The sequence below is a fragment of the Carex rostrata genome, chromosome 23 (assembly GCF_964058835.1).
Source record: "Carex rostrata chromosome 23, lpCarRost1.2, whole genome shotgun sequence".
NCBI classification, from domain to species: Eukaryota; Viridiplantae; Streptophyta; class Magnoliopsida; order Poales; family Cyperaceae; genus Carex; species Carex rostrata.
In genome coordinates, this window is record NC_135940.1 from 3,093,823 (window position 1) to 3,117,255 (window position 23,433).

Here is a 23,433-nt window from a genome sequence, read left to right on the forward strand (position 1 = left end):
ACTGCAGTCCCTCATTGGAAATTTTGCACTTATTTTCCTTTGAACTTGGTGGAAAAATGCAGCCTTGAACTTTTCCAGCTGCAGTTTGAGCACTGTTCCAATTGGTCATCAATTATCAATGAAGGGAAGACATTAAGAGCCCTCAAAGAGAGGTCAAGTGGTATTATCATATTCATTCAAGATTCAACAAAAGAGGTCGAAAACTCAACTAGGGCATTGAAGATTAAGTGGTATTTGTTTAAATGATTTAAACTGATAAGCCAACAAGGTTTTCCCATAAAAAAAATTTTTGCTCTCTTTTAGGATGAGATATCTGGTATGGATTATACCCGATTTTTTCCCATAACATTTTTTCCTAGTCAAAATTTTTGATCTCGCCGAACAGAATCTGAATAATTCATTTATCAATATGGTTGGTAAAGGCAAAGTAGAAGAGTTAGTGACTTCCCATCGCCCCACTGTCAGTAAATGTTGTTCAATTCGTATTATTATTTTATTCTACTATAAATTACTTATTTAAAAGTTGTGCTATTAAACTAATGTTATTATATCAACGGATATGCTAGCGGATCAAATTTTACTTTTACTTCATATCCAAACGTTGGATCCAAAGCATTCAGTAAAATCTTCATGTCAAAATCTTGTAGAATATAAAAATTTACCAATTTAAGAATTTTTGTATATTTTTGTAATTTTAAATGATGATGTTTGATATACAGATATTGATATATATATATTTTTGATTTTATATTTATTATTCAATAAAAAAAAATGACATTAAGTAATGTTTAAAATATTATAACAGTTATATTTAAGTATAATTGTAATACCAGCAGGCAAGCAAATGGAATGAATTTACCTTTTTTTTCAAACAAGGTAAAACAAATTCATTTGAACAAAACACTTTTGAAAATTTTATTTCAGAATACAATTCTAGAAGACGGCCTGGAAAAATGTCGATGAGATTCCAAAGTAAAAATTCTGTGACCCACTGCAAACACTCCACTCTACTATGCACAATTTCTTTTCTTTAAATAGATAACAACAATAATAGTTAACAAGTTCAAGAATCTCAGATATCTTATCTAAGTAAGAACAATAGAAAATAAAATTAAAAAAATTGACTGAACGTTATATATTATAATATATAATATTCAATTACATTGTCCTGAATGTTATAGTTTATAATATATTTTTTTTTATTTAAAGTTTCGTAATTTTGTACCTCTTTTTCGATATTTCTTTTATTTTTCTAATAAAAAAATCGGCTCCAAATACTACGTGCACAAACAATAATCCACCTACCTAAGCTATAAGAGGCTATCATTGAAAATAACACGACAAAACAATCCATGTACCATGTGCAATAATAACTTCCTACTAGCTAAGAGGCTATCAATGACGACCTTACACATGGGGTCCAGTCCTAAGTGACCCATGCATAGAGATTAGAGAGCATGGATAGTTCATAATTGTACATGATTACACAAAACAGAGGATCGGTAACTCCATCATCCAAACTAACATAATTGATTAGTACAAAACAAGCGAGTTTAAGATTTCATTACAAAAATCAAGATACAAAAAGGAAATTGCAATTTCCATATTATTTATACACAATATATAACCGTAAGGAAGCATCAACTAATTAAACTCAGTATTTGTTTGTGTTAAATGGTTGATAATAAAATAAAATCATTAAATTTAATTTATGTCATTTTCCTTGTGTCCGTATAAAAACTTATGACATTTTAACTTTATTTTTTTTTCATGTAAAAAGTTTGTAAAATCCATTGATATGGACAATTTTCATGTGTTGGTTTTTCAAGTTATCGGTTTTCATTAATATAATATAAAAATCATAATATTTTTTGTGTGTTAATAAATTAATTTAGATTACATAATTAGTAAGAATAATATATGTATGAAAAAAAAGTATTTAAATACTTTTCATTCGATTATAGTTTTTTCATAATATTTAAATAACAATCTCGTGGTGGTATCATATGAATTGTATTCTTGTACAATATAACACCTCGATAAAAGCAAAATGAAGAAGTCTCAAAATAATTAAAGAAACAAACAGATGGAAAAAATAAATAAGAGATAACACGAAAGATGTGATTCTTCACGCCAAATGCGATGTACATATGAAATCATCCAACATTTATTTGAAAATGTGAGGGGAAACTTGAATACATTTTTGTGCATTCGAAAATAATCACTACTAAAACAATATTTCATGTTAAGTTCAGCTACTCTTATCTCTTATAAATAAAGTTCCATGAAATTGTGTATTACATTAATATGCGAACATCAATTATTCCATAATATTTTCTAATATGTGATATTGGAGCAAACAACAAATATTTGAATAACTATAAGGTATCATCGTTTAATTTTAAGAATAACTATAAAATTATTCTTAGAAATAATAAAAAAATATTAGTAACATGTTGCATTAATATATATATGTTACAATATTCGGTAGTTTTCAATTATTCTTAGAAATAAAATTATTCTGTAGTTTTCAGATTTGAAAAAAAGTCACAATATTAATATGTTAATTTCTCGCATAGTTTTTATGGTATTACAATTTAATGATATATGCAATTTAGAATTATGAATACAATAGTTATTTTTACTAATATATATCAATATCGATAGAGAAGACATTAGTGTTAATGATAAGTGTGACACAGTTCAAGAGAAAAAAGAAAATAGTTGATGAATAAAAATACTTTCATATTTATAATTGTTATATTAGCAATTTCAGTTTTGTCATTTAAAATAAAGTTGAAACAAAACACTTAAGATTATGATATAAACTAAATTACATGTTTCTGATTATCAACCATAAACAAATACTTTAGATTTCAAATAAGTGGAAACAAAACTGGGACTTTAGTTAATCAAAGTTTGTGTGTTACAAATAATTATAATTTCAATTTTTCAAGATGAATGGGGAAGGGTTAAATAGATAATTTTTTTATGTTTGTACGAAATAGATGACATTTTTTATCTTGTATGGATGATAGTTTTACGGTGCTATAAATATAGTTTGATTTATTCTAAAGGTTGAAGTGAACCTTGACAAATATTGATTGCTCAGAAGCTCAGATTTACATTAGTGCTTGTGCAGGTACAAAAAAAATAATATTAAGGTGTCAAATGGGCTTCTGATATTAGCAGGCTCTGGCTCAGGTCATTTGAAACAACGGAAGATGCCGGAAAGGTGTACGATGTTGTATTCATTTGTTTGAAAGGTTGTGAAATATTATTGAAGCTTAACTTCTCTCTTGTCGTGACATTCGACATGTCATCTAATGATGATATGTTTACTTTTTGAGGATTTAGTATTTGTAAAGTACATATGTTTTTAGCAAAAATTTAATTTTTGTTTTAACTTCATTTAGTCAATCAAAGTTTTTTTGTATGTTATAAATAATTATAATTAGATATTATGACAAATATTTTAGAGCATATAATAACTGTAATATAATGAAGAGCTGTACTAAAGTAGAGTTAATTTTCTATTTACAAGAAATCTTTCTATTCTTTTTCTTAAGAAGTAATTACAAATCAATTTAACATCCCATAATATATTTACAAGCAAGACGAGGTAGCCTTAGTTATTATAATTCTCCCACTAACTATTCGGTGGAATTTTTTTTTTATAAACTAATTGTTTGTCAATGAATTGCTTTTTTTTTTCCTTGAAAAATAAAGATTATTTATCAATCGTAGTATAAGTTCATGCAATGATACTTAAATAAGAGACATAATTTGTTAATTACACGATAACTCATAAGATTCAATGTATTCTGCTACAGCACTAAATTATGACAAGAGTTCTCCAAATTCCATCAAGCAAAGTGCCGTTCTCGCTGCCCATTCTAACACCTAGGGGTGCAAACGGATCGGATAGTGGTAAAACCATATCCGTATCCATTTTAATTTTTCGGATACAGATACGGATTGGATATTAGACGGATACGTACGGATACATATCGAATATCGGATATCCATAAATATAGACATAAATATTTTCACTATATATATTAAATTATATGGGATATATCTACTATTCGAATACGGATACATATCGAATATCCGTATCCGCATGGATATTCGGACCATATTTAATTTTCGGATACGGATCCGAATACGGTCAGATATTATCCGATCCGTTTGCACCCCTACTAACACCCCCTCTTCGTTCTCATCAACAAACGATTCTGCCACTACATTATCATCTTCCCTGCCTCTATTTCTATTTACATCTCCATCTATGGCGAGTTTAGTCGAGCAAGAATCTAAAAATATCTTGTGAGACAACTAGAATTTTGGAGAGTGGGAATCTTAAGTTATGTAGTTTTTATTAGAACTTATTTTTATTAGTTGATTACATTATTTTTACATAGAACTGTCCTTTGGTTGCTTCCTTTTCACCTTTCTTATTTTGAATGAGTTTGAAACTAGATTCCGGTACTAACGACAAGTGAGTTGCAAATTGATTTCATTTTCTGAGTTACTTTTTTCATTTTGTTCTTTTAGATTGGAATATAATCATTTTTTGCTATTTTTTTTTCTTAAGAGAGGAATATTTTGTACAAACACAATTTATAAAAGACTGATTTTATCTTCAGATGGAAAGTATAAAAGACTGATTTTATACTAACAGTATAATTTACATTTTTAAGAGATGTCCTGAGCATAGCAATACAATGTTACTTATTTGCAGATTAATTAATGTACAACGTTACTTATTTGCAGATCCAAAAACTCAGCCTCTTATTTTGTAAAAAGAAAGCAAAACAACATATATCAAATAGAAACATGAAGCAAATGAAGCAACTATGGAGACGAGAAGTTTAATTGAATCCCTGTTTTCCCTCCATCATTCTGGAACTGTTTTAGAATGTAGCAGTAGTTCAACTGATAAAAACGAAAACAAGGATGAGTTAAAATGAGAAATCTATTAATGGGAGCAAACTAAAACCACAAAAGTGTTCAAGTTTAATAAACCAACCCAGTTCTGGTGGCAATAATAACAAGAGTAAGGCTATGGTACTATGCATAGTGCAGACTACGGATCAATATTTTCATTTTTAAAGTCCGAATAGTCAATCTGAACCATTCAATGTGATCTCCATATGAAAATGTACTTGCAGACTTAATTTACATCTTTTAGAATATTGATCCATAGTATGGAACAATCTGCGCTATGCATAGTACCATAGCCTCACTCTAACATAATAATTAAATAATAGGTTTTAAGTAACAAACCTCGAGTCGAAAGATCTTAGTCGGCAAAACAAACCCAACTCCAGTGGAACTTCTACAAGTATCTAGAAATCCGGTAAATGAGAATTTTTTCCAATCATTTTCCTTCAATCTCACAACATTTCCTGCATTAACAAATGCATGGCCATAAACCCCCTTCTCCCTTAAAAATTTTACAGGCAGATCAAATGACAAGTCAGCGAATGCTGTCACAGCTATATCTCCTCCAGTAGCATCAGAACTGGATGTTTCCAGCAGGGTCGAACCTTTGGGTTTTAACCCAAATAGCGAAAGACCGCCTAAACGGGAAGTAGGTGACGTAGTACTGAAGTGGAATTTATATGCCATATTTTGTGGTAAATCAGTAATTTCCTTCCCAAATGGCGTAATAAGACCCGCTGACACTCCTAAGTTGAGTGAAGATTTTAAATATTTTAAAGGAAAGGCAGCTCTCAGATCGAATTCCTGTAAACAAAAGTAGGAGAGTAAAAACCTAAGTTGAAAGAAATCTCAATTTTTAAGAACTATTTTAAATTTTCAATAATGTTTGCACTTTGCTGTAAATCTAAACACCTCCTTCGAAACACTGGTAAGATACAAATTTACTGGTACATACTAGAGCCAGACCTGACATGAAAGGCCATCGCACCAATATCAGGATGAAAATTTCGTCATAAGATGATACTTGGTAACAAATATCATGTAGGTTATCTTGAACAGGAGCAGTGCTGAAATGTATAATAAGCGTACCTGACGAAAAAACCATGATCTCCAATTAGTGGGTGCGAATCCAATCTGAGAAGAAGAAAGGAAGGCATAGCCACATGTCGGTCTGACGAGCGAATCTCTTACGTCAACATTATATGTATATTTTATTGAATTGAGCATGCCATTTGACAACCAATGTTGGATTAAATGTGGCTGTACACGTGTTGGGTCGCTCAAGATGCGCCACGAAAGATCATATGACAAGTTGTGATTGAGTGTGGAGATAAGACCAAAAGAGAGACCCATTAGGCGATCTTTGTACGATTGCCTATTGAATAATTCTTGAGGAAATAGAGATATTCTGGCAACGAAAGGAGATGGCATATATTTGATTACAGGGAGGATTAAGCCAGCACTCAGCTCAGGTGACTGGTCCCACCCATAAGAGGTAGAAATGTCCCATATGTCAGCATAGCCCAGTAGGTTTTTGAGCTTTATAGAGCTGCCTAGCAACCATGCATATTCCTGAAATTTAAATTTTCAAAAACATAAATTTTCTATTTACTGTACTGGCACAGGCTTTACAAAATTCTTCGCACATATTTACTGTGTTTTCTCCTGACTCAATTTGGGTTAGTTAGTCTTTTTCAAGTCAAAACTACCACAATTTGCATTCATTAACCCCAAATCTCTGGTCATAGAACATTAGCTGAACTGGTTTACACAAGGGTGAGAGTACAAGTTCCCAAGTTTTCAATAAAGGTTTTTTAACTCAGCAAATGAGGTGACTTAATCTAAAGAGATCTTTGTTTATAACATTAAGACTATCTTTATATAGAATAAGTGAGTACGCATTATCCTAGTTTTAATATTCCTAATTTGGTTTCGCTAAACTAGAGTCTAGGATCACTTTTACACATTGTTACTCCAAAATGAAAAATTATATCAAATTTAGATTTTTTATCTACAAATCCACAATTAAATTGAAGATCCCAAAATGCTATACATTTTATTATCGGTTGCAAACTAAGTTCATCTGTGCAATTTAACAGGCATATAACCTCGACTAATCCTGTATTGTAAATGTACACCTAAATTGCTCCTGAATTTACCCTCAGTTATTAAACTCAAAACCAAACAAGCCAGCAAATATGCAAAGGAAAACCTGTTCAAATTTGATCAAACTGATACCTTGGTATGTGTCCAAACATTGAAAGGAAACCAATACCTCGGTGTTGAAATCCACAAAAAAATCCCCAGCAAAAGGATGCACAGCCTCATCCACATCAACAACAACAACAGAAGATCCCGGAACCTCATCAGGCCCTGCATCGATGGTGATCCTTACTGAACCAAACACCCCCAATCTCTTCAACCTGGCATTGGCCAATCCAGCCACATAGACCAGCTCTTGGAAGGTACTCGATTTTAAAATTGAGCTCAGATCCAGCACCGACTCGATCAGTTCGCGTTTGGTCCTTGAGCTGTTGTTGATCTGCACGGAGAATATCGATTCACTGTCAGTGGGGCCCTCATCGTCGTCCTCTTCGTCGGCCTCGTTTTCTTCTTCGTCGGAGCCGTGCTGAGTTTCTACAGAAGCGGCGTAGTGAGAAGGTGTAGACATGAGCATCAACTGATTGGTGAGGGCTTCAAGTGTTTGATGAAATGCCCGAGTGAAAATGTGAAATTTTCGTTTTAAGGTAATCAACTGATTTGTTCCAATTTTTGTATTTTAATGGCAGTTTGGTTTCTTATGGCGCTTTCTGTTTGTTAATCGTGTAGTGGACAACTGAGGGCAGGTTATCCGAAGTGTCAGAATGCAATAGCTATGCTCAAACAATTAATGATTTCAGTTTCAAAAAATAAAGAAATTTAATTGCTTGATACTTATTGTTTAACATTTATTTTTTTGCCGTTTTTTTTTTATGTACCACCCTAATAAATAAGAATTAAATCAATACCATCCGTTAATTCCGAATTAAGATTCCGCCACGTTCGCACAATAGATCTGCGAACGGGTCTCTACCCGTTCGCATAATAGATAAGCGGACTGACCCGTTCCCGACGACCCGTGCGCGTAACAGATCTGCGGACGGATGACCCGTTCCCGACCTGACCCGTTCCCGACGACCCGCTCCCGACGACCCGTTCGCATATCAGTTATGTGTACGTGGCGGATCCGGATAAATACCGCTGCGCAGTGGTTTTTACAGAGGCCCTGTCGCTGTCCCTGTCTCCGCATCGCCCAGCACAGTAAACAGGTAATTTTTTTTTTATTAGTTTAATTTTGTTAAATAATTTAATTAGTTTAGTTTTAGTTAGGTAAAAATAATAATGACTTGTTTGAGGTAGATCTGACAGTGAATGACTTGTAAACGAGGCGGATCCGGAGTATTTTTATTAGTTTAATTTTAGTTAGGTACCAAAATAATTGTATATTGTAAATTAGATTAATTTTTTTTTCTAGTTTTAGGTAGTTTATTTTTGTTAGGTACCAAAATAGTTGTATATTGTAAATTAGATCAAATTTTTTTTTGTAGTTTTGTAAATATTTGTGTTAATTAGATCAAAATAATATATTGTCTATGGTTTCTCATGTGTAATTACAATATGTTGATATTATAGTAGTATTATGGTACCAAAATAGACATTTTTTTCCAATGAACAACATAGTAAGCAATCTGATTAAATAGTAGTATTATAGTAGTATTATGGTACCAAAATAGACATTAATTAAAATTGTCTATGGTTTCTCATGTGTAATTTATAATATACTATTATTTGTGTATAATTTTTATTAAATAGTAGTATATTGTAAATTACAGTAAAATAGTAGTTTAGTTGGGTACCAAAATATTTGTGTATTTAAACCAATTTAGAATTGTGATTGTATGTAGAATTTAGAAATTATATTTAGAATTTAGAAATGTACCTATTTAGAAATGTACCAATTTACAAATTGCGGCAATACATGGTCCCCATGCCCATGCTGCTCTCATGAAAAAACGATACCCTGGCTTAGTGGTTGGCTTTGAAACAATTTTATATTGGGTTCCCGGATTTGACATTTTTATTGCCTCCAACAAAGGGGCAATCAGCCCATAAGACCCCTCCCAACTACCAAAGGCCCGAGCAATTGTTAACTCTCTACCACGCCATAATTTGTTGTACTTTGGAACGATGCCCTCGTACCTTTCAGCGCATAAGTCAGCGACTGCCCGGATAGAAATATCAGCATTTTTTTCCAATGACAATTTTATACAGTTGGCGACCATAGTGGACGTCAACTGTGCATGATCTAACTTGGATGCCGATGCGTGACATGTGTGCTTAGCCACATTCTTCGTGATGGCCCAAGTATTACCAAAGCCTGTAGCCCTCGCAACCAACGCCCACCTACACCGGGCGCTAACACACTTGTACCTCAACCTGGTGGTATCGCTGTGTGTATTTTTAATCTCCCTATTTTGTTTGATGTGCCAGTGGTTAATTGTATCTTTCATCTTATCCTTGTTGTCATATGTCATCCCCTCAGACAATTCATGTCTTTCTCCCTTTTATTTTACAAAAGAAACAACAAAAATTAAACAACATCAATTTAATAACAACAATTTAATAATTAAATTAAAATTAAATATAAATTAACAAACATACCTCACAAGTCGCAAAAAAAGAGCTATCGGCCTCTCCAAACCCTGATGTGTCGTGAAATTGCTGAAACAGATGTCTTTCCCCACGATCCACTATAGGCCACTTCCGTCTACCAAGCACAGGAAAACCAGTATCCTTATCACTGTGATCTGATACCCCACCGTCCCCATTATCATCCCAATTAGCCTCTGCCTCCATTTCTTCAGGATCATCGTCCGTATTGTCAGCATAATAAAGCCGTTCAGGGGTTTCAGATCGCTCCCTTTCAGATTGGACTCGGCTAGAGGACGAGGATGGAATCTGAGATCGACCCCTGTCAGATTGGACCCTACTAGGGCCCGCTACACATGGGGCCCGACTAGGACCCGCTACAAATGGGGCCCGGCTAGGACCCGTTACAGATTGCTCGAGCCCCAAACCCTGAGTCAACTGCAACAATTGCCTAGTATTCTGTCTGGAGTTATGTCTAGAGTTTTGTCTGGGGTTGGCTACAACATATAACTCCAGGAACTTGAAAGTCATATTCATTGTCATTTGGACATATAACTCCCAACTGCTATCGTCTTGTACCGGTAGCTGTTGGAACCAGGTTTGATTGCCTTGGCCAATATTAATTCTTGCGGTAATTATCAGTTCATAATTACGGTGGTCAATACCGAGTTGTTGGTACACTTCCCTATTTAAACCTCTAAAATCCAAATCAGGCCGAATATTAAACATTTTCGGCACTTGGTGGCTATAATAAGCGCCATTTGGTCCTTGTAATACTTCACCATCAAAATAACAAGCAATTCCAATCATAATTGGTTGAATAAACCTAATAATAAAAAATAACTAAATTAAAACAACTACAAAAAATAAATTTAAAAAAAAAAGGATGAAAAGGAAAAAAAAACCTACCTATGCAGCAGCTTCGGTGAAAATGAGGGTGTAGAATGCTCTGCAGAACTGATCTTCTATATAGGGAGAATCTGCCACGTGCGCAGATCAATAATGCGAACGGGTCAGTCCGCCGATCTGTTACGCGCACGGGTCATCCGTCCGCAGATCTGTTACGCGCACGGGTCGTCGGGAACGGGTCAGTCCGCTTATCTATTACGCGAACGGGTAGCGACCCGTTCGCAGATCTACTGTGCGAACGTGGCGGAATCTTAATTCAGAATTAACGGATGGTATTGATTTAATTCTTATTTATTAGGGTGGTACATAAAAAAAAAACGGATTTTTTTGCAACGAGGGAAACCGAGAAAAATTGAAGCAATATGAATATATGATACTAGCGTGTGCCATGTAAGAAGATTTGGTGATTACTAGTTAAGTAGCATGGCAGTGGAAACTGATATTATTAAATTATAGTAATTAATCTCAACTAATTATAATCTCATTTGTATCACAAATCACCTGAATAAACAAAATAAGAAAAAATATCCGTTAGAAATGCAAAAAAAGAAAAAACCATGGGGATGAGCACCCTTTTCTTTATGCCTATTTCGACCCCTGCTGTAGTGGTATTTCTACTTTTGTTAACACCTATAAAACTTAATGTGGTCAAGAAAAGTATAGTATCAATGTATAATTAAGATACATGGAGTAGTAGTAGCAGGTAATCCAAGGGCATCCTAAGACACCTCCATTTAACCTGTAAAATCAATTTCCCCAAGAAAAACATCGCCCATAACTCCAAATGAGTGAAAAGGCTACATTTATTTCAGCATGTGATTATAAAACTGAATATTGTTGGGAAATTACAATTAGATCTTATCTAGAGATCAAACAATTACATCTCATCTAGGAGTTAAACACTTACACCTCGGGAATGAGAAACAGTTCCCCACCTTAACCTAATGACCGTCATATGTCAAAGAGACCCAAAACATAAATCATAAGTGCAGAACATAATACCTGATTCCATGTCGTTGTCATGGAATAACCAAAGCCACAGTAGAGCAAGCCATCTCCGTGAGCACGAGACAAGTCTTCAATGGCAAGAAGTTTTTCTCGCATTTTGTCGTCGAGTTGAGGAATAAGTCTTCCAAGACAGCAAGGTGTGGTTCTTGAGAAATATTCTTCATATTTTCTAATGTATTTCTCTTCTCTATTCTTTGATAGTGGAAGAATAAGAGAAGACACACAAAACTGTATTTTTCTTAAAAGAAAAACATATGCCCGGTTTCTATACTTTTCTTGATTACCTTGTGTATTAGGAACCAATCCTTATATATAAGCGAGTGAGATAGTCGGAGAAGTAACGGCTTGGTTTGGATCCAACAATTGAAAGACAACAGCACACCAAAAACATTCACCGGATATTAGGGCTTCTTTTATAATTTTCCTTCAAATATTTTTTGTGCTTCTGGAACTTTATTTTCAATTTCACTTTTCTACATTTTTCTTATTTATTTCTTTCTTTCTTCAAAAATGTAAAACTGATACAACTTGTGTCATGATTAATGAAAATGGGAAGCTAGACTTTTACCTTTTCTTGTCAAAAAAAAAAAAATTGAAAAGTTTTATTCCTTCTTCCTTTCGGCTATTTTTATTAATATCCCTAAAACAAATCAAAATTTTAAAAATGTCCCTGCTCCCAATTTTTTTTTAAAAATGCCCTGACCGCCTGGGCTTTGGGCGGCCCAAAAAAGCCTGTGAGGCGCCGGCCCAAATGGCGGCCCACAACACAAGTGAGGCGCCCCCCCATCTGGCGCCCCACTGCCCATCTATAACCCCCCCATCTGAGCCGCCCCTCCTCTCTCTCCCCCATTGTTTCTGCCGAAAAAAAGAGGAAAAAAAGAGAAAAAAAGAGAAGAAAGAAGAAGAAAGAAGCCGTTCCGAGCCGACCCCTCTCTGCCTCGCGCCTCGATTCGCTTCTCTCTCGATCGAACAAGTGAGTTTTCTTTTTTTCGATTTGATTAGGGTTTAGGGTTTCGGTTAAATGTGATTAAATGATGTAATGTGATTCGGTTTTGTTTGATTCGATGTTTAGGGTGAAATGTTAGTAATTAGTTGAATTGATTGAATTGGTCGAATTGGTTCGATTGGATGGTTGAATTAGATGATTGAATTGCTTGATTGCTTGAATTGCTTGATTGCTTGAATTAGATGGTTGAATTGCTTGATTGCTTGAATTGGATGCTTGAATTGGTGCAATTGCTCGAATTTAGGATTATGATTTATGGTAAAATTGCTTGAATGACATATGGTTGAATTTAGGGTTTGTAGTTGTGAATTGTGAATTTTTTTTAAAATTTAGGGTTTATAGTTAAATTTAGGGTTTATGGTTGTCAATTGTGAATTACTTACAAATTTAGGGTTTACACTTCAATTTAGGGTTTATGATTTAAAAATATCCATATTTATTTTTTGAAAATTATTTTTGTGATAGTTTATAAAAAACATGTATATATGAATATAAAAGATTTGAAGTAAAACTAATTATTTTGAAGTATATCAATATTTGTTTAAAAATGATATATATATATTTTTTATTGTAAGTAAATTGCATGCATTTGTTTACCAAAAAAAAATGCATGTACATGCAAAATTAATTTTGTAAACAAATTGCATATACACCCAAAAAATAAACCCAGAATTGTATATGCATTTTTTTTTGTAAAGTTTATTTATTTTCAACAAAATTAATTTTTGTAAAAAAAAAATGCGTATGCATGCAATTTACTTACATGCAAAGTGTAAATTAATTGTATATACATGCAAATGCATATGCATGCAACAAAATTAATTGTATATTTTTGAACATCATATAAATGCAATTTATTTACATACAATTATTTTTGGATTATATACATGCAATTCTTATTAAAAAAGTAAACCCATAATTGTATATGCTTCTTATTAAAAAAATTTTATATAAATTGTATGTTTTGATTAATATTTTTTGGCAAATGTAGTATGCCTAGAGTTAGATGGTGGGGAGTACGAGCTGAGCCTGCAGAGGGTGCAGATCCTGTGGATCCGAGTGGAGCTGGCACGTCCTCGGTGGATCCGACTGGAGAGGGCCCGTCGTCGTATGATGATACGACTGGCAGGGGTTTTGAGGATCCGACTGGAGCGGATCCGTCGTCTCAGGCCGATTTTCCAGATGGTGTGCATGATCCTGACACATTTAGTCCTCTTCTATGGACCCATCATGTTAAGCACCGCGTCTCATTGGCATCTCTTGAGGTACGTGAATTTTATACTTTAAAAAATGACATTCTGTTGAGTTATTAAAAAAAATGCACGATTTGAGTCTGACAAATTGATAATAAATACAGGACGATGTCATGCTTACGGTGAGGCACCGCAGGTCTGAGATTCCGTATGTCCCCCATAAAGAAATGCAGCGATACATCTTGAACCTCGGCTTGTATCAGCTTGCCACCATGCCGCAGAGTAGGATCGATGTGTCTCTGATGCAGGGTCTAGCGGAGAGATGGCGACCTGAGACTCATACATTTCATCTCCCGGTCGGGGAGATGACAGTCACCCTTGGTGATGTGAGCGCCTTATGGGGTTTACGTATCGATGGCGACCCCATAGGCGGCATCTCAGACCATCCAGAGCTGCAGAGGATGATACCGGAGTTGTTAGGGTGTGATCCGAAGACTCTGCAGAAGAAATATAAGAAGAAGAAGGGGGAGGAGGAGGAGTTTCGTTATTCCGGGTACTGCATTTCTCTAAAGGCACTCCGGTCTCACTTCTTCCATAATCAGATAGATGTTGATACTGATGACATTGAGGCGGTCAGGAGGTACTATTACACTCTTTAAATTAACTTAGTAGTTGCTCAACCGTCTCAATTATTTACATTGATTATTTTATATTGCAGGTATACTAGAGCATATGTGCTGGATTTGTGCGGTGCTGTCATGTTCGAGGATTCCAGCGGTGACGCGGTTCCGATGATGTACCTCTCCCTGCTGAGGGACCTGGAGAAAGAATCGAGATGGAACTGGGGTGGAGCTGTCCTCGCCCACTTATACAGAGGCCTCTGTCATGCTTGTCTGGTAAGTCTGTATTAATATACGTTGTTATTGAAGGATGGATAAGAAGCACCCAGATTGAATTGTAAGTTAAATTTTCAGGTCAAGAATAAACAGCTCTTTGGACCACTGCTTCTGCTTCAGCATTGGTCGTGGTCACATCTGCCCATAAACCGGCCAGTCATACCATTGCCGCATCCCGATTGGGGAGGCCCTGAGCCAGCCAGATGCCCCGCATACGCCGCCATATGGGGCAGTCATCACGATCATGAAGAGAGGGGCAGGGGGATTTCTTATGTCCGGGGTCAGCTCCAGATGCTCCGAGATGGGAATATCGATTGGTTTCCGTATCGTGCATGGTATCAGCGCAGATGGCTGAGCCCGCTGACATTAGAGCAGACACATCTATGGTATTATCGGGGACCGGTCGTCTGTTTCTGGATCGTGGAGTACCATTACCCCGATCGGGTATCCCGGCAGTTTGGCTTGGATGCTTTCATCCCGGAGCACCCGTTGATGGGCAAGGATGTTACCGACAAGTTCCACAAGTAAGTACCATCTACTTAATTAATTTTTAACTTTAATATATCCACTGTTTCTCTACTTTCTAATTAATTGCACTTGCAGAACGGCGCACACTAAGGCTAAAGTCGACTGGAGCCAGCATTTCGTCATGCAGTACAACTGGGCTCGACATCCGGAGCAGCACTTATGGAGCCCGCCAGATACTACATCGTTGGGTGCTGGTCCCGGGGATCTGAGATATGCCGTATGGTACCAGAGATGGGGCATGCCGTCAGTCTACCTGACAGGCCATTATGGCGAGACCCTACGACGTAGGCTGATGGATTCATCCAGCAATTATATGCCCTGGGATCCGATCAATGCTCGCGCGGTAAGTAAAACCGAAACATACTTTAATTTTAAAGTGCAAATCCAGATTACTTACTGTAGGCATAATCATGTTGTGTGCAGCTGTTGACCGCTATGAGAGGAGTTGGACACAGCTTGGCGTGCATGGCGAAGGATGCTTGGCGATATATAGGATGCCAGATGCTCGAGCACACTGCACCAATCGTGGAGACAGGCGGTTTTGAAGGCCGCCTCGTTGGCATGCTGCGCGATGCTGGGGAGAACATCAATTGGCGGGAGATACAGTCTGCACCGCGAAATCCAGATTATCAACGAGTCCCTGTCTACGGCGATGAGATGCCGCAAGCTCCTGCAGGTAATTACAAGTTAATATTAAAAGTACGACACACACAATATTCTTATTTCCGTTGAATTGTTCGTTCTAACTCAGTTAACTTCCAATTATGCAGCTGATGACTCAGGTTGGGCGTTCCACGACTGGGTGCTGAATACCCAAGGATGGGATGCTTATAAAAATAAATACGGAGTTGCAGTAGAGCTTGGCACGGTCAGTCGCCAATTATACCATTATTTGTTGCAGAGTTCTTTGTATGTAGCAAAACTAACATTATTTTAATCTAGGATGGAGCACCTCGTTGGAATGCCGATCCCATATTTAGCATAAATGAGCTGGACCCGGCAGATACAGATGCAGAGGCGTATGGCTCCCACAGACCACGATATGGAGTGGAGATGGAGCATGACTTTGAGGCTGGTGGGAGTTCATCTCAGACTGCAGATGGCTTTGTCTCTGCATTATTTGGCGCACCGCCTCCTTCCACGTATTCTGCAAGCTGGGAGCAAGATCCATGGGAGCTGCGTACACAGCCCGCCAATGCAGAGTCAGCAGCTGGATTTGATCCACGGGCAGCCAGGACAGGTACGCAGCACATGTATACGGGGGACGAGGATGAGGATATGGGGGACGATGAGGAGGATTTGGGAGAGGATGCACTCCGAGATGTGAGTCTGCAGAGGCGCGTGCAGCCGCACAGGCATGGCAAGGGCGTAGCGGCTCCTAGGTTGTCTCTATCCGGAAGGAGACGAAGATGATGATTGTAGAGATTTTGTTTATTGTGATATATTTCTGACTGTAGTATTTTGACTATGGGACTGCTGTATTATGTTGACATTACGTTTTTTTATTTTATGTTCATATTGGTATTATGTTGTTTGCACTTTACATTTCATTATTATAACACAGTTCAACAATACAATTAAAGTTCAACAATACAATTAAAGTTCAACAATACAATTAAAGTTCAACAATATAATTAAAAGCAGCACATGTATACTTCAAGTAATTACATTCAAACTAAGAAATTATATTCAAGTAATTACAATTTCTTCACTATTTGCGACCCACACTCCCAGCAAACCGCCTGTGACAGGGGCGGTTTGCTAGGGTCCTGACCGCCTGGGCCACGGGCGGTCCACTAGGGATGCCTATTTATTCGTTTTTTCTCTCTCTCTCTTCTCACTCCAACATCAGTCTACCTTCCACCTCAAAGGCAGAAAGAAGGGAGAAAGCGCTCAAGGCGATTTCGGGCGATTTTCTGGGCGACTACAGCCACAGGTAATTTAAATAATTTTTTAATAATTTTTTAAATATTTTTTGTAATTATTTTTTAAATATTTCTTTTAATTATTTTTAAAATATTTATTTCAATTATTTTATATATTTTCTAATTATTTTCTAATTAGCCGTTGATTACTGTACAGTTAGTATTTAATTACGCACATAATTAGCCTTCCTAATCAATTGCTGTCACTTGAAACCCTAGTTATAATGGCACCCAAAGTTGGAAAAAATAGAGGAAGAACTAAAACCGAACGCGAAGCAAAAAGAGCACTCATTAATAATTTTTGGACGGCTGAAGCCTACGCGATGAGGAATTTGGAAAGATTGTTTTCACCCAAAAATAATGAAGAATTTCTGAGCACTCTTGATCCATCAATTAGAAAAATGCTGATGGAAGGCTGGGTGGACAGGGTCCCTCCACCTGGATGGGGACAGTGCTGCTTATGTGAGCTGAACGGAGATATGGTGGATATGTTCTTCTGTTATAAATGTGGCAAAGCTGTTCATCCCAATTGCATGGACCCGCATGCAGATCTGCTGAACGACGCTCGTCTCACTACGTGGGAGTGTCCTGCGTGCGTCCGTCGGGCTGAGGAAAAAAAGGGAGCAAGCTCCTCGTCTCGTAAGGCTTAGACCCCAATTATATGTTGTTGTAGTATTTTATGTTTTAACTGTAACGGTTTGTATAATTGATATTTGAACTGGTTGTTGCTGTATGAATTTTATGTTACCTTATTCTATGGACTCGACGGTACTGTATTATTTAGTAATGTATTTGAATTTTAAATTCCTGGATTTATTATGAATTTTAATCCGTTTTTCTTCACAAAATTATTCAAATCAAAATACTAACATTTCTCTATAAAAAAAAAAAAAAAAAAAAAAAAAACACACACACACCCATGAGGCGCCCTGCTGTGTGGCGCCTCACTTGTGCTTTGGGCCGCCCCAGGGGGTGGCGCCTCATAGGCTTTTTTGGGCCGCCCGAAGCCCAGGCGGTCAGGGCATTTTTAAAAAAAAATTGGGAGCAGGGGCATTTTTAAAATTTTGATTTGTTTTAGGGATATTAATAAAAATCGCCGTCTTCCTTTTCTCTGTTATTTGTATTTCGCTGATCTATGGGTCCCACGCAGGGTTTTGTCGGTAAAACCCACAATGGTGGGGGCCCGCCTGTCAGTGTTTCACAGTCCGTTTCTCTCCTCTTTCTCGAGTTTTAAATAAAAAAAGAAAAACAATCGAAATCAAAATCAAAATCAAAATACAAAAACGCTCCCTCTCTCTCACTAGGAAACAAAAATGGCGACGGAGGATGAGCACCGAGAGCTTTTCTCCTCTCTCATCTCCGACATTAAACGCTACTCCGGGTCCGATCCGCTCCGCCCCTGGCTCCAGTAAGATCAGTCCAAATCTTTTGCCTTATACCCTCAGAGCTTCTCTATTTTTGTTTTGGTCTATTTTGGTCTAGTAATGGCTAGAAACTGTATCTATTCACCAGTACTTTCATTTCCGTATCCCAGTTGCAGGTTTAGGATGCCGATTTCTATCAATTTTGCAAATTTTACCCCTCCAATTTTCAAATTGCATTTTCAGTAAGTCTTCAGCTTGTATTATGCAAAGGGGAGGTTAGAAACATCCTCAGCGTTAGATTTGGAACCGTTTAGGCGGTAATATTGAGCATTAATGCTAGTTTGGATTGAGAAATGTGGTAATGGTACCTATCAGAGGCTCATTGATGAAATTGCAAAGCTTGAATCTTATATCATCTACTTTTTGTGTACTCTATGACTATACCCATACGCATATTGGTTGAAAAATGATGCAAAAACTTGATTTTTGTTAGCATTGTTGATAATGTTGCCAATTAGCAATTTCTATGTATTTTGCATATTTTTACCCCTTCAATTTTCAAATTGCATTTCCAATAAGTGCTTTAGCTTGTATTATGCAAAAGGGTGGCAATGGTTAGCACTGTTACTAATATTGAATTGAGAAATGTGGTAATGGTACCTACCAAAGGCTCATCAATCAAATTGCAAAGTTTGAATTTTCTGTCATCTACTTTTTGTCTACTCTATAACTATACCCATGCATTTTGGTTGAAAACTGATGCAAAAACTTAATTTTGTTATTTTGTGAAACAGTGGAATAAAGAGATTGAGGGGGTCATTACCTCCTCAGGAATTAAGTGATAAGCTCCCAAGATTCCTTCAAAAATGCGCACAGACATTTGAATCTGATCATAGATACCGCAACGATGCTAGATATGTCCGTGTTTGGATTGAGTTGGTACAATCCCAATCCCAATCCGTGTTTGGATCGAGGTTTTTCTATTGTTTTTCATTTGAATTTGGGACTCAAAAAAGTATATAATTTGTAGATGGACTATGTGGATGATGCAAAGGTGCTACTGAAGAAAATGGAGAAGAATCAGATCGGATTAAAGAGAGCCTCCTATTATATTGCATATGCATTATATTATGAGAAACATAGGAAGCTTGAAGAGGCCGAGAAAATGTACCAAGTTGGGGTCCAGATGTAATGTTTCTTTGATTATACTTTTTCGTGGATTATATTTATCTGAAGTTTTGCATTAATGTATTTTTCTGTTCTTTTTTATAACAGCATTGCAGAGCCTGTCAGTGAGCTACAAAAATCATACGACCAATTCCTTCAACGTGTCGAGTTGTTTAAGAAAAAACAATTAAAATTAAAGGTAAGCAGATCTATTTTTTATATTTCAAGTATTTCGAATGGTCCTAATTCAGTGCACAAGTATACTTCACAATTTTTTAAAAATCCTGAATATAAATATCAACTCAGACCGACCTTAATGTTCCTATTGAAGTGCACAAGAATAATTTTAAACTACGGAAAATTGATTATTTGCCACTCCAAAATCTTCAAATTGGAAAAATGCCATCCCGAACTTTGAAATTGTAAAAATGCCACTCTAAACTTGCTTAAATTGTAATTTTGCCACCAATACTCAATTCTTATACTATTTTTATTAAAAATTAACTGAAAAATACTGTTTTGAAATACATATTTCTGTATTTCCAATTATACCCTTCATGTATAGCCTCCTCCATTTCCTCCTCTCTTTTCCCACTGACAACAGACCCCCCCACCACAGCCCTTCTTCTTTCCTCTTTTCTTTCTCTCCCGTCCGCACGAGACTGAGGTGACAAACCAGAGATTGAGGAGATTGAGGCAGGAGGTGAGCACGTGCGAGTACGAGGATGTGCACGTGATGTGGGAGATGCTCAGCCATACCAACACTTCGATTGCACGGCCGAGTAGACCTGCCGGGAACCGGCGATTGTGGCCCTGGCACGAGTGGGCCCAGTTCGGCTTGTGTCGAAGCTTCTAGAAGCTTGCTGTTGGATCCCATTTTATAAGCTATAATTGTGTGTGCATCTCCGTAGTCTAAATTTCTCACAAGTTGATTTCTCGCTGCATATAGCAAGTCGTTAGCTTGCAACTTCCTCCGAGTTCGGTTAATCGGGGAATTAATTAGGCGGAATTCACAAATTTAACTGTTTTAGACCTGATGAAGTGCTGTGCATGGAGTTGCTACATGAATTGCTGGGAGAAACAACTTTGGAAATTTGGATTTGCATCTCTATTACCGGCTCCTTTTGTATATAGTTTGGCCGGGGTGGAAGAGTGGAGAGAGTTCCTTTTTTTTTGGTCTCTGGTTTGTTGTGTATTAGTATATATTATCAAGGCCATCTCTGTTCGTATTTTTCTGATTAAGGGTATTTTAGTTATTATTTTTATTTTTTAACAAGACTAATACAGTATAAATGGCAAAATTAGGAATTAATGAAGTTATGAGTGGCATTTTTACAACTTCAAAGTTCGGGATGGCATTTTTCCAATTTGAAGGTTTTGGAGTGGCAAATAACTAATTTTCCCTTTAAACTAATTAACTACCAAATGTGAATATCAAGCTTAAACTGACCCAGAAAAATCTAGGTTGCGTACCGGCAGTACGAGGATTTTCTTAACAATCTGAGAAGTCTAATTTCAGGGACTATGCTGTAATTTATACTTAAGCATCATTATAATAAGTTTTTGAAGATGCAGGGAATGATGCCTAGGAAAAGGGCCACAAAGAGGGACCATCCTATTGTACCCAAAGGTAACTAAATATTCTAGATTTTTTGATCTGCTTACTTGTATGTATATTTTGGACTTGGTTGGAGAGTACACAAGCTTTGTTGGCAGTGGTACAGCTGATCCCGGTCTAGTCATGTAAGTTGGTACTGGACTGAAATTTAATCAGGTTTGGATTGGCTTTGATATTTGTATGGGTGCTTGTACTATACATTTATCAAATTCAGATCCCCTAAAGTAACCCAATTTTTGAGTTTGGATCCGGACTGTCTAATCTGTTTTGGCACGAATATTAAACGGAGGTGTGCATTCCACCTCAGGCCGGATTGGCCCATATTCTGATTGGACGGTCCGGATGAAAACTAAAAAATTGGATTACTTTAATGGGATCCAGACCCACATTTATCTGTGTTTAGATGGAGTTGTAAACATCAAATTTGGCACCATACATGAAAGTCAAAACCCTTAGAGAAATTCGATGTATCTGGTGCTGAGATATGTTGGCTGTTAATTAGTCAAGCATAGGTGATGATGGACCTCGTTTCTCTACAAAGAGATGCAGGTTTATCTGCAAAGAAATTGATACTGGGATTCACGGGAGCTCTTATTTAAAAAAAAAAAATCAATTTTTTTGTCATGACATCAAATATTATTTGAATATATTTTAATTCTTGTGAATCTTCATATGAAAACTTCCATGCTTCAATTAAACATGTCTTATGAACTCAGGCTGAAGAACCATGTTTCTTTGTCAGGTGAAGGTACTTCAGAAAATCCATCTTCAAATGTAGGTCCCACAAAACGAGACAAGCCAAGAGCAGAAACAAAAGTCAAATCAAAAACCGGGTCCACCAAAACAACATCCAATACTGGTACTAACACCCGTTTCAACAGTGAGAACACAATAATGGTGCGCAAATTCGTTGATTCTGCCATAGTTGGCAAGTCTGTGGCTGAAATGTCGTGCCATAATGGCCTTGTGGAGCCCACAATCACTACTAAAGAGGCAATGAACGCCATCAATAACATGTTTCAAGAGCCGTTGGATGTTGATCCAGCAATCCAGAGAAAATCACACAGAAACAAAGGAAACAAAACTCTAAACAAAGAAAATAGTGAGTTTGCAATCTTTGTAGATGAAGAAGAAAGGCCTTGCAAATCCAACAAAAACCCAGGAAAGTTTAAACCTTTTGTGGGTGATTTTACAATTTTACCAGATGAAGAACCACAAAATTTGAATGGAAATTCAAAAAGCTTTAATCACGGGCTCAGAGAAGATACAGTGATGATTCGAAAAATTGTCGGGGCAACAATTTCTGAAGAACCAAAAGTAGAGAATGCATGTCATCATGGCCTAGTGGACCCCACCATGAATTTGAAAGAAGCGATGGATGAAATAAATGGCATGTTTCGAAAACCCATGGATTTTCCAAAGGGTGCGAGACCGAAGAGGGGCCAAAAAGTTGCTTTAGTGGAAACGAATCCAGTTGTTGATGGCACCTTTTCTATCTTACCAGATGATGAATTGGAAAAGAACACAAACCCAACCCATAAACCAAACAGCAATTCAGATAGCAGTTTTTATATTTTACCAGATGATGAATTGGAAGAGAACACAAACCCAAAAAGTAAGCCAAATAACATTTTTAAGGGTGAGAACCCAAAAATGGGTAAAAGTAGTTTTTTGGTAGGAGACAACCCCGTTAATGGTACCAGTTCTAACTCAGCAACTGAGGTTAAATTGAACCCAACCTCTAAAAAGGTTGAAGGTGGAGGATGCTGTGATGGTTTGTTTGAACCGACATTTTTCACTCGGCAAGCCATGGATGACATCAATGAGATGTTTGGAAAGGATATTGATTTCTGATGGCGTAACTTCATAGTAAAGCAAACTCCTTTTTTTCCCCAATATTTTGGAGCAGGAGGAATACTATTGTTCGTTAGTTATGTGGTTTCTGGTTATGTCGTCAGTAGAAAAAAGATAGAGGCGGTTTTTGCAAATGTTGCTTTAGGTTATTTTGGGAGTTATTGTGATATCTGCTTGGAAGAATGGTTTCTTGAGTTTGCTTCTATCTTTATTCTAAAAATGTCAAAAGTACTTTTGTTCAACCACGTACTAATTAGGCCATTATATCAGCTGTTACCAATGGTACTCTTAAAGAAATCTTTTTCTTTTTTTTCTTTTCTTTTTGTGCT

The 23,433-nt window shown here is 36.6% G+C and overlaps 4 protein-coding genes across 5 annotated transcripts in view; 3 read left to right on the plus strand and 1 right to left on the minus strand.

Annotated features, from left to right (window-relative positions):
* LOC144575187 (RNA polymerase II C-terminal domain phosphatase-like 4) overlaps positions 1-23,433 on the plus strand; it is a 67,027-nt gene that overhangs the window by 16,146 nt on the left and 27,448 nt on the right. The window lies entirely within an intron of this gene.
* LOC144574756 (uncharacterized) lies at positions 4,658-7,692 on the minus strand. Its single transcript, XM_078324808.1, has 4 exons — positions 7,223-7,692; positions 6,037-6,519; positions 5,290-5,751; positions 4,658-4,938 (listed from the first exon to the last, which is right to left on the minus strand). The coding sequence occupies exons 1-4, from the start codon at positions 7,622-7,624 to the stop codon at positions 4,858-4,860; spliced, it is 1,428 nt and encodes a 475-aa protein (XP_078180934.1). The 5' UTR covers positions 7,625-7,692; the 3' UTR covers positions 4,658-4,857.
* Positions 15,642-18,335, plus strand: LOC144575144 (uncharacterized). Its single transcript, XM_078325264.1, has 4 exons — positions 15,642-15,852; positions 15,947-16,044; positions 16,119-16,382; positions 18,252-18,335. The coding sequence occupies exons 1-4, from the start codon at positions 15,642-15,644 to the stop codon at positions 18,333-18,335; spliced, it is 657 nt and encodes a 218-aa protein (XP_078181390.1).
* LOC144574755 (Mad3/BUB1 homology region 1) lies at positions 18,363-23,413 on the plus strand. Of its 2 annotated transcripts, none has more exons than XM_078324805.1 (6): positions 18,363-18,509; positions 19,260-19,404; positions 19,496-19,653; positions 19,741-19,831; positions 21,202-21,262; positions 21,993-23,413. In XM_078324805.1, the coding sequence occupies exons 1-6, from the start codon at positions 18,415-18,417 to the stop codon at positions 23,102-23,104; spliced, it is 1,662 nt and encodes a 553-aa protein (XP_078180931.1). In that variant the 5' UTR covers positions 18,363-18,414; the 3' UTR covers positions 23,105-23,413. The 2 variants fall into 2 exon arrangements, with proteins under 2 accessions (XP_078180931.1, XP_078180932.1); XM_078324806.1 differs by having other exon boundaries at positions 21,208-21,262.